General features: G+C 43.6%; 2 protein-coding genes across 3 annotated transcripts in view; one reads left to right on the plus strand and one right to left on the minus strand.

The window, feature by feature from the left end:
• The window catches only part of Trmt6 (tRNA methyltransferase 6), a 56,347-nt gene that overhangs the window by 25,007 nt on the left and 20,520 nt on the right, over window positions 1–10,820 (minus strand). The window lies entirely within an intron of this gene.
• Mcm8 (minichromosome maintenance complex component 8) overlaps window positions 1–10,820 on the plus strand; it is a gene marked incomplete in the record, with an annotated part of 34,451 nt that overhangs the window by 13,301 nt on the left and 10,330 nt on the right. Inside the window, 5 exon segments of the mRNA XM_013512261.1 lie at window positions 2,209–2,360; window positions 2,602–2,797; window positions 5,569–5,599; window positions 6,390–6,530; window positions 9,848–9,989. Of these exon segments, the coding sequence (XP_013367715.1) occupies window positions 2,209–2,360; window positions 2,602–2,797; window positions 5,569–5,599; window positions 6,390–6,530; window positions 9,848–9,989 (662 nt within the window).

Genomic DNA, 10,820 nt, shown 5'->3' on the forward strand with positions numbered 1-10,820 from the left:
CCAGTCCCACAGAGTTATCTGCTGACATCCTGGCTCCTGGCTTTATCTTTTTGTTGTTGTTGTTGTTCGTTTGTTTTTTGAGGCAAGGTCTCACTGTGTAGTTCAGGCTGCTCTTGAACTCACCATGTAGCCCAGGCTGGCCTCGAACTCTTGGCAATCCTGCTTCACACTCCTAAATGTTGGTGTACAGGTGTTCACCACCACGCCTGGCTTGGTTGTTTTCTGACCTGCAGCCCTGCTTTATCCTGGAATTTTCTTTGTTGCACTGCTAGAATTAGGCCCCCATTTTCTTGAATATTGTTTTCTATAATCTTATTTTTCTAGAAAAATTCTCAAGAAATTTTCAGAAAGTTTATGTAAGAGGTAAAACATTCTGGGTCCTTGCATGTCAGTAAATGCCTTTATTCGGATCTTAGCCTGGATAAGAGCTCGCCTGGCTACCAAAGTCTGTTAATGTTTTCCCTGCTGTTGATGAGGGGTGTGATGCTGGTCCGATTCTGTTCCTTTGGGGGAACTGGACTTCCCCTCCTCACAGTCTGTGTATGTAGATGTTCTAGTCAGTGAGGAGGGTCTGTCTGGTTTGTCTTCATCCCTGACACAGACAGACCCTTTGTCCTCGAGTTGTCTCCTACTGTACGACACCTGACTTCTCTCTGTGGGCTTCTTACCAGCTGCATCCTTCGGCTTGTTCCCTTGTCTAAGCTTTTGCCAAATCTTTCATTTTCTTTGTGCTGTTTTCTAAATTTCTTTGGTGTTTTCATATATCTGTTCTATAAATGTTGGATTTTTATATACATATTTTCAGTTTTCCTGATCTCACAATTGTTTTCCCATCGTCCCTTTCTTTTTTTTTTTTTGGTTTTTCTCCAGTACTGGGAACCGAACTCACGACCTTGCGCTTGCCAGGCAGGCGCTTTGCTGCTGAGCTAAATCCCCAGCCCCCGTCCCTTTCTTATAGCAGCTAATTTTTGTTTTTTTTAGGTAGCAACATTTTCTCAAAACTATTAAGCAAGGTTTTGTTTATGTTCTTCTTGAATTACTGCCATTTCACTCTCAAATATCTGATGAGAAATTACTTGGAATAGGTACGACTGGTTTTATTTTTGTTGTTGTTTTTGTTTTTGTTTTGTTTTTTGTTTTTTTGAGATAGGCTTTCTCTACGTGGTTCAGGGTAAACTTACTATGTAGCCCAGGCTGACTTCAAACTTTTGGCAATCTTCCTGCCTCAGCCTCCTGAATGCTGGAATTACAGGTAGGCACCACTATGCCCAGCAATTATTTGCTGTTTTATAGGTAGGCATTTTTTTTGTCACAAGTCCCTGAGTATGTATGAGTCTTGACTGTTACGAATGTGGGATTTGCTTTTGTTTGTTTTGTTTTGTTTTAAAAAGTAGGAAGAATTTATTGAGAGAAAGAATGCTTCTGTCTGAGAGGTACAGAAGGGGTCCCAGAAAGTGGGGCTTGTGGTTTTGTGGGGTTTTTTGAGGTAAGCTCTTTCTATGTATTTCAGGCTGGCCTTGAACTTAGAGTGATCCTCCTGCCTCAGCCTCCTGAGTGTTGGGATTATGGGTGTGCACCACTGTGTTTTATGAATGTGTTTTTTAATTAGTTTGAGCAAATGCCAGAATGAGGGGCTTTTTTCTGTAGTTCTGATGGCTTCACTGGACACCTCAGCAGCCCTCATAGAGGAAATCCGTGTGTCCCTATACAGCATGGGTCAGGTTTCCAGGTGGTGAAGTCCTCACTCTTCCCCTCCGTGGCTGTCCACCACCTTCCAGAACGATTCTGAGCCACTGTTGTCTCCCGCAAGTGATGCTGGTCCCTTGCCCACCTCTGGAGCTTCTCCAGGGCTCCCACTTCTCTTTGCTCCTGCACTTTTTACCTGTCTGTGTTCTGGGCTTCATTTTCTTTCACCCACCACTGTTGCCCATTTGCTGTTGTCAGAAAAGTCCTCGGCTTTGCTGCAGACTTCTCACTGTCCCCAGAACTTCCTTTATCCTTTTAGGGACTCATGTTGTGGACCTGTGGAGGGAGGTGGGGCAAATGCCCTGTTCATGCTGCCACATTGAAGCAATTGTAGATTCACCACCAAACTTCTTTTAAAGCTGATTTGGCCTCCTGCTCAGTGCCCTGTGGACTCTGCACAGTTAATGTTTTGAGGGAACAACTGTATGTGTGTATTCTAACCGAAAGTTGTTGAACATTTAGAATCCAGGAGCTCATGTCTGATACTCATCGAGAAGCAGGTCGGATTCCGCGGACAATAGAGTGTGAGCTTGTGCATGACCTTGTGGATAGCTGTGTCCCGGGAGATACGGTGACCATTACTGGAATTGTCAAAGTCTCAAATGCTGAGGAAGGTGTGTGTAACTTTTTCCTGATTATAATTATCTCTCAATAATGATTAGTCAGCAATCATCTCTTTTCTTTATAAGCTATTTCACCGAATCTCAAATAATGTAGGCATTTCCTTGTTGCTTACATAAGATGACACTTTAAAGGTTTATTTGTAGCTCACTGTGACTCTTTTTACTATCCTAGTTGAGTCATTGCAGGGAAAATGAAAATACTAATACGATATTTAATACTTTGAATTTATAGGATCACGAAATAAGAACGACAAGTGCATGTTCCTTTTGTACATTGAAGCAAATTCTGTTAGCAATAGCAAAGGTCAGAAAACAGAGACCTCTGAGGACGGCTGTAAGCACAGAACATTGATGGAGTTCTCACTTAAGGACTTCTATGCCATCCAGGAGATTCAAGCTGAGGAAAACCTGTTTAAACTCATCGTCAAGTACGTACGAAGCTCTGAGATTGCACTGCCTTTGTGCATGTCAGGTGCTCTTGTCTTCAGGTAACAAAGCCTAGCCAGAATGGTCAGCCAGTGAGAGGCCCTGTGCCCAGGTCAGCTTGAAGCCGCCTCTGGTATGTCCTGTGGATTAAGAATGGTTTGGATTTTTTTTTTTTTTTGAGACAGGGTCTCACTATGCAGTTCAAACTGGCCTTGAGCTCACTTTGTAGCCTGGGCTGGTCTCGAACTTGCAACGATCCTCCTGCCTCAGCCTCCCGAGTGCTGGGATTACAGGCGTGCGCCACCACGCTCGGTAGTTTGGATATTTTTAATGGTTGGAAAAAATTAAGAGTATTCCATGGCACAGGAAGTAATAAGAAATTCAGGTATCAGTGTCCATAAAGGTTTACTACAACCCAGCTGCACTCATTCATTTATGTAATGTGTTTGGGCGACTCTACTGCTGTGTTGGCAGGGTGAATAGTTGAAACAGAGAACATATATGTGGCTTACAGATGTTTTTTTCAAATCCTTTACAGAAGAAACTGGCTAATTGCTGGTTTCAGTAACACAAATACAGTATTTACTGTCTCACACAAGAATTTTATTGTTCAGCCTAACTCAGCAAGTTGGTCTGATGATTAAGTGGGATTTTGTAATATGCTTATCATAATTAACACAGCATGCTAGTATTTTTTTTATATTTTTGACAGTCTTTTGAATAATTTTGGAAAGGGGAAAAACAAGATTGAATAATAGGTGAACCCAAGAGACGTGAAAAACTGAAAAGATTTGGAAATGTATTTTATCAAGCTGGGGGAAGGGAAGGAAGCGCTGACCTAGGACAGGGCTACTGCGGTGCGTGGTGCTTGGGCGCAGGCCTGCAGCCAGGAAGCAGCCTGGCCCAGGGTGTGGGCGCCTCTGTGACTGGTGCTTCTTACTGTTTATGAAGTGAAACTGAACATTTTCAGCGGTCCTTCTGCCATGTTCATAGAAGATTAGTATGAAAAATGTGGGTTTTCTTTGCACAGTTTGCTTTTTTTTCCCTTTGTAAGTTCTACAAGGAATGGCATGAGGCAGAGACCAACCCAGACCACCAGGCTTGCATAAAGGCAACATGGTGTGGAATTTATTGTGCCCGGGTGCAGGCAGAGAGAGGGTGAAAGGCCATGTGTAGAAAACAAAGGGAAGCAGGCTTTTTAAAGAGGGCTTGAAAGAAGGCAAGGGACATTAGGCGGGAAGATCTTGGTAAAACCTCAGTGGTCAGAGTTCTCCGGATGCCTCGTGCCTCAGTGGGCAAAGTCCTTGAGGAGTCCAGTTACGTGGGTATCTTCAGATGTCCCAGTGCTTGGAAGAATGTGTGCCCTATCTCTTTTGTGACATCCTGTGTTTGCTGAGGGCAGTCCCAATGCTAAGCTGAGAACAAGGCCTCTGCTGGCAAGTGAGTTGGGTACTGGAGAGTCATGTCCGAATCCAGCCTGGCAATTTCAACATCAAAAGTAATATTTCTCTTGGTCTTCCATTTATTAATCTAGCAGATTGGCAAACTAGACCAGCTGCCTTTATGTGTTTGTGTGTGTGTGTGTGTGTGTGTGTCTTTTTGAGATAGGATCTCGCTATGCAATTCAGGCTGGCCTTGCACTCACTTTGTAGCCCAAGCTGGTCTTGAACTCGCAAGGATCCTCCTGCCTCAGCCTCCCAAGTGCTGGGATTACAGGTGTGCGCCACCATGCCCAACTCTCAGTGTTTGTTCTTGTAAGGGCCTCAACTTGAGGCTGCTTGCAGGATGTGGAAAGCCCAGCACTTGTGGTCCATCCTGCCTGCTGCGGATGCTCCTGTGGCCACAGAAAGCCTCTGCAGACAGCTGCAGGTGAATACCAGTGGTGATCAGCAGGAGCACCTGCACAGAGACCGCCCACCTGGGGCTGTGGGCAGGACACCAGCCACTAGATGCGCGCACACACGCACACACACACACATTTTTAAATAAGGTCTCACTGTGTAGTTCGGGCTGGCTTTGAACTCACCGTGGAGCCCAAGTTGTCCTTAAAATTGTGGTAATCCTCCTGCCTCAGCCTCCTGAGTGCTAGGATCAGAGGCATGAGCCTCCATGCCAGTTTGTGTATACTGAAAGGGGATAAGGATCCATATTTTATTCCTAATTACTCTTCCACTCTATTTTTGTTTGTCCCTTGTTTATAAAGAATATATGTAAATATACTATTTTATATTCATATCCTTATTGAATCTGGTCCTTTTAGAACTCAGCTAGAAAAAGTGAGGTTTTATTCCACTTCAACGTATTTTATTGAGTTCATTCCTTAGTAGTTTTGTCTAAAGGTCTAGACAGGTCTAAAGACGTCTCTTCATATAAAATACAGTATACCGTGCCCTAAAGGAGAAGGCTGTCGTTGTGGTGCATCTCATTGAATGACTGACTGATCGGGGGTCCTGGGAGTTGGACCCGTGCTGGGATTACAGGCATCTGCCATCATGCCCAGTTGTGGTGCGCGTTACAGGTGCATTTGGTGACTTTGAATGCTCTACAGGTGTCCCATCTCCCTTACCCAGACACAGTGTTTAAAGCACTCATCCTTTTATAGATTAACCAGAAATTTTTAGGAATTTACTATAAAAGTAAAATTGCTTGAGTAATTTGAAGGGATAAAATTTTTTTCTATATTTATCTATGTTGCTCAATAAAACAAATTGTGATTTCCTTATGGGTCAATGAAGTATATGTTAGAATTCATAAGTTGTGTTCTGCTTTTCAGCTCGCTTTGCCCAGTGATTTTTGGTCATGAAGTAAGTATTTCATCTTCACTCAAAAATATGTAGTCTGAGAAAATGATAGTTTATAAGAATAGCTAATTTCTGTTAGCCAGTTATTCATATTTTAATATGAATCTTTATTCTTCATAAATTAATGAGGCTGTTGGGCAGGGTGGCGCACGCCTGTAATCTCAGCACACAAGAGGCTGAGGCAGGAGGTGTGCTGTGAATGTATAGGCTCTGGGCTACATAGCGAGTTCAAGGGCAGCCTGAAATACATACAAGAGTTTGTCTCAAAAAGAACAAGTGACAAAAACTTGAAAGCATGTAATATGGAGGATTTTAGAAATTACTGAGGGCTATTTCTGCAAGAAACAAATCCATTCCCCAAAACCAGAGCGTCTGCTGGTTCCTGCATTAACTTTGGATGTCCAGTCACACTGAGAGGCGCTCATTCCTAGGAAGGAGCTTTATCCTGCGAAGGACTGCAGTTTGCCTCCTGCATCACTGATGTTTTTGTTGGTTGCCACGTGGCTCAGGCTAGCCTTGAACTCACATGACCCAGGCTGGGCTCAACTAACAGTGATCCTCCTGCCTCAGCCTCTCAAATACAGGCGTGCAGCACCATGCCTGACTTTTTAATGATATGTGTTATAGAAGTTTCTATAATTTTGTTATAAAACATTAAAATTTCAGTAGGCTTAAACATTATATCCCCAAACAAATCAGTGTTGTAAAACATAGAAGCAAAAATACTACACCTCTTTTGCTAGTCATCTTTATATTTTTCTTTGTTTTTTTCTCCTCTCCTTCCACACTTGAGCTTGTTAAAGCAGGTTTGGTATTAGCACTCTTTGGAGGTAGCCAGAAATATGCAGATGACAAAAACAGAATTCCAATTCGAGGAGACCCACATGTCCTTGTTGTTGGAGATCCAGGCTTGGGAAAGAGTCAGATGCTGCAGGTAGGAAATCAGTACTTCAGTATTTGACCTTTTGCTTATAAAACACGAACAACTGACCAGTGAATTTTCTCAAAGCATGGATGTTTGTGTTCTAGAGGACCTAGTTTCTCTAGGGGTATAAGTGACCTGGACATGTATGTCACATGGAGTGTGCATCTGACCTTGCTTGCAAACCAAGCCAATTTCCTGTCACACAGGTTGCACGGATATCCTGGTCTGTTGAGAGTGCATTTAGAATAAAATGTTACCCATTTCCAGCACTTTTGTGGGGTATCTAGCAATGTTTTGTTAGCCTTTATTGTTGAGATGTAATCTCATCTCTGACCAGAATAGTTAAGGCAGTAAAACAGGACCACTCATTCCCTCTTCCTGTAAGTGCAGCAGCCCTGTACTGGGCTTCAAGACCAACCTGTAAAGGTAGGGGAATCTGCATACTTCTTTGTTTCTCTTGGAGTCCAAAGCAAAGCACCTTCGGTGCTATCTGTAGTTGATGGTCACGGAAGAGCCTGCCTCTTCCAGGCAGCCGGTCCTGCCTGGGTTTGTGATGTCTGCGGAGGGTGTTGCTTGTTGGGATGCTGTGGCTTCCTATAAGTGATACCTGGAAGCCAGCCACAGTGTCCTTTCTAAGAAAACCTTCCTCACCCAGTATGGAAAATGTGGACAGGCCAAGGGCTTCCCAGCCCTTTGGTACATTATAGTTCCGTGTCTGCTGTATCTTTGTGCATCAGGATCAACTTCGGGGCTCTTTGAAGATACTGTGGCTGGCTCCAGGCAAAATGAATGAAGAGCTATACAAGGGTAGCTGGGATAGGTGTATTGCTGATGTCTGGGGTTTATTGAAAGGAACAGTTAATGCTTAAAATTTTCTTTTTTCTTGACCAATTTTGCACACCTGCATCTGATAATTAGAACGACTCATCTGAAGACAACAATATACAGTATAAGAGCCGTTGTTGAACCCCTGCCATCTTGTATGGTGAAGCTCTGCATCATGTCCAACTTTTTTTTTAATTGTTACTGTCTTTGATTGATCAGTCTTACATTCTTATGTCTGGTGGACTGAGCAACTGGGTTGAAGACAGTAGTATGTGATGTTGCAACCACTGTTAATTCCTATCATTTTGTTTTGAGGTCATGTATGGGTTTTTTTGTTTTTGTGTTGATTTGATTTTGTCTTCACTGTTGCTTTGTTAGTTATTTTTCGCTTTAAAACTAAAAAAAAGTCTCCAAGTTGGAGTCCTAGTGTCTGCATATTTGCAGCCCTTGACGGGCGATTCTGTGCAGCCAGGGCTGAGAACCAAACGGCTCCAACCCTGTCTTGCCTTTACAATCCACCATTCGTGTGAGTCACCTTCATTCCCTGAGTGTTAAACCAGTCATCATTGTAACTCCATTAAAACCTTGCCTTCGTGTTCCGTGCCTCTTGGCCAGCTGAGCTTCCTTTAAAAAACAAAAATCCATTCTGAGCCCTTGCCACAGCCTGAGGTGCAGAGAACTGAGGTAAAGAGTACCTGCTTGTAGGTGAAACAAAGTCCATGATAGAAATGGAAGCAGGATAGTTAGGCAGAATGTACAGGGAAAAGATGCCTGCCGGGATCTGAAGCATTACACCTTTCCTTTCTGTCTTTGTCATGTACAGTGAGTCCCTGACTTACAAACACGTTCCATTCCAGAGAATTATTTGGAAGTCAGATTTGTTCCTAAGCCAACAAAGTGAGTCTTCCACAGTTACTCACCTGTGCAAGTTTCAATTTGAATGTTTGTAAGTTGGGGACTTACTCTATGTAAGTGGTGCCTCTGTTCTTGAACTCAGTTCTCTCCCCAGTTCAGGTTGCAAGTCAAACTGGATGAGAACTGAATCAAATTTCCCCATAAGGTCAACGTTGGACCTAACTACTGAATTTGACTCGATTCTTGTCCAACTCATTTTGTGACCAGAATCATGGTCCATGTAACTTTTGAATCAGTGTACTGTAGGTGGAAGCCTTGTTTAATCTCCAGTGGTTATCTGCACAGATGAATCTTCAATGGAATTTATACATCTTATCCACAGTACATAAAAGTTCCATTTTTCTGTAGTATATCTTTTTTATTTAGGAACTGTCTCTTTGGCAGATAAATGGTTCTAAAATACATTTAATGGTACTGAAAAGTGAAAAAGTTTTAATGCCAGGAAATGACATGGTTAATTTTTCTTGTTTCTTAGACCTGGAACAATACTTTTAAAACTCTTGGCTCAATTTAAAAATAGAAGCTGAGGGCTGGGAAGCTAGCTCAGTAGCACAAGCACCTGCCTGGCAAGCAGAAGGTCCTGAGTTCAATCCCCAGTACCCCCAAAAAAAAGCAAATTAAAAAAAAACAGAAGCTGAAATATTAGTGGAAAGTAAAGATTTTAAACACTGGAGGATATTGCATGTAAATCCTGCTAAGTCAGATTTTTAAAAATTAGGCTAACACTGCCTTATGAACTGTTTATATATTTGTAATCCTGTTTTCTTACAACTATTTAGTAAACAGTTTAATAAATCATTCTCAGGGTACTGTAAGGCTTCTCAAGAAGACTAAGAAATAAGGAGTTGCAAGTAACAACAATAATGACAGCTACTGTTTACTGAGCCAGCACCATACAGTCACTGGGGGTGTGCACTGTACAAGTCCAGAGTGCACCACTGACGTGATGAGAGAGATAGTGCCATTCTCTGGAGCCAGACAGTGCACAGCCACACCACGGAGCACCTGTGACGTGCCAGGTGCCAGGCTAAATGCCTTAGACAGTTTTACTTATCCTTTCTTCCTCAGGGCAGTAATGTGATGTGTGCAGGGAGATCTGGTGTGAGGTGAGACAGCCCTGCCTGGCTCCAGAGATCTGATTCAGCTGTGTGCTGTGTACTTTGCTAGCAAAGCTTGTCTGCTCAGAGGGTGAACACATATGAAGCCGTTTTATTACCTCACGTTTAAAGAAGGCTGGGAGCCTTTCAAGTTAAAACTAGACTCAGGATTTGCTATTTGAACTTGAAAATAGAGGCTGACAGAACTGTGTTGAGTACTGGGACTCCAGAGCCAGGCTACCCTGGTTTGGCGGAACCCTGCCTTCCTCCTCCTTAGCTGTCCAGTCCCTGTAGCTCCTTATTCTTAAGAGGCCTTGGTTTCCACCACAGCAAGCCAGGACATAAGGGGGTGGTGCCTCTGGGGGTGGTGCAGATTGTTCAGTGATGCTCTTAGAAGAATACCAGGCATAGACCTAACACCAGGAGCAGTTTACCCTTAGCTGTTATTTCTACTTCACTAGAATGATTCTCTACACTTTTGCTCGGTAGGCGGCATGCAACATTGCTCCCCGTGGCGTGTACGTCTGCGGGAACACCACGACCACCTCAGGGCTGACTGTAACTCTTTCAAAAGACAGTTCCTCTGGCGATTTCACTTTGGAAGCCGGTGCCCTGGTACTTGGCGATCAAGGTAAGAGACCAAGGGGGATGATAACCAGTGACACCAGGCTCTCTCCCTCTCCCCACTTCCCCCTCCTGATCAGCAGTTACTTTCTGTACACATCACTGAGCTAATAAGGCTCACTTGCCAGGGGAGGGGATGTTGGAGGGTCTCCATTAACTTGTGGGTGAGGTGTGACACCCCTGGCACACACAGTGCCTTGGTCAGTGGTGACACTGCTGGGTTGAAAGTGGTTGTGTGGCTTCACTGCAAGGGTACAGGCAGTCTTGGTGTTAAGAATGCACTCTCAGAGTCTTCTGATCATAGAGAAGGTGCTTGTCTTCCTGAATCGTGTCCCACTGTCCCCAAAAGACCTAGCCCAATAGCACCTTTCCCCTAAAACCTTTGCAGATTTCCCTTAATATCTCCCACTCCAGAAAACTCAGGTAATTATACATCATACGGTTTTTGAAGTGTATCTCTTGAATATCTATATCTTTTGTGTGTGTGTGTGGTACTGGAGATTGAAGCTAGTGCCTCTACACTGAGTTACATCCTTTTTTTTTTTTTACAGCAACTCTTTTTTTTTGAGACAGTATCTCACTAGTTCAGGTTGGCCTTGAACTCACTATGTAGCCCAGGCTGGCCTCAGACCCATGGCAATCCTCCTGCCTCAGCTTCCCGAGTACTAGGATTACAGAAGTGCACTACCATGCCCGACGATAACTTTCTTTTTTGAGATTGGCTCTTGCTAAGTTACACAGGCTGAGCTCAAACTTGCCATCTTCCTGCCTCAGCGTCCCCAGAATGCTGGGGTGACAGGTGTGGGCCACCATGGCTGGCTTGAGTTATATATCTTTC

The sequence above is a fragment of the Chinchilla lanigera genome, unplaced genomic scaffold, assembly GCF_000276665.1.
Source record: "Chinchilla lanigera isolate Chin_1 unplaced genomic scaffold, ChiLan1.0 scaffold00014, whole genome shotgun sequence".
In the NCBI taxonomy this organism is placed as follows: domain Eukaryota; kingdom Metazoa; phylum Chordata; class Mammalia; order Rodentia; family Chinchillidae; genus Chinchilla; species Chinchilla lanigera.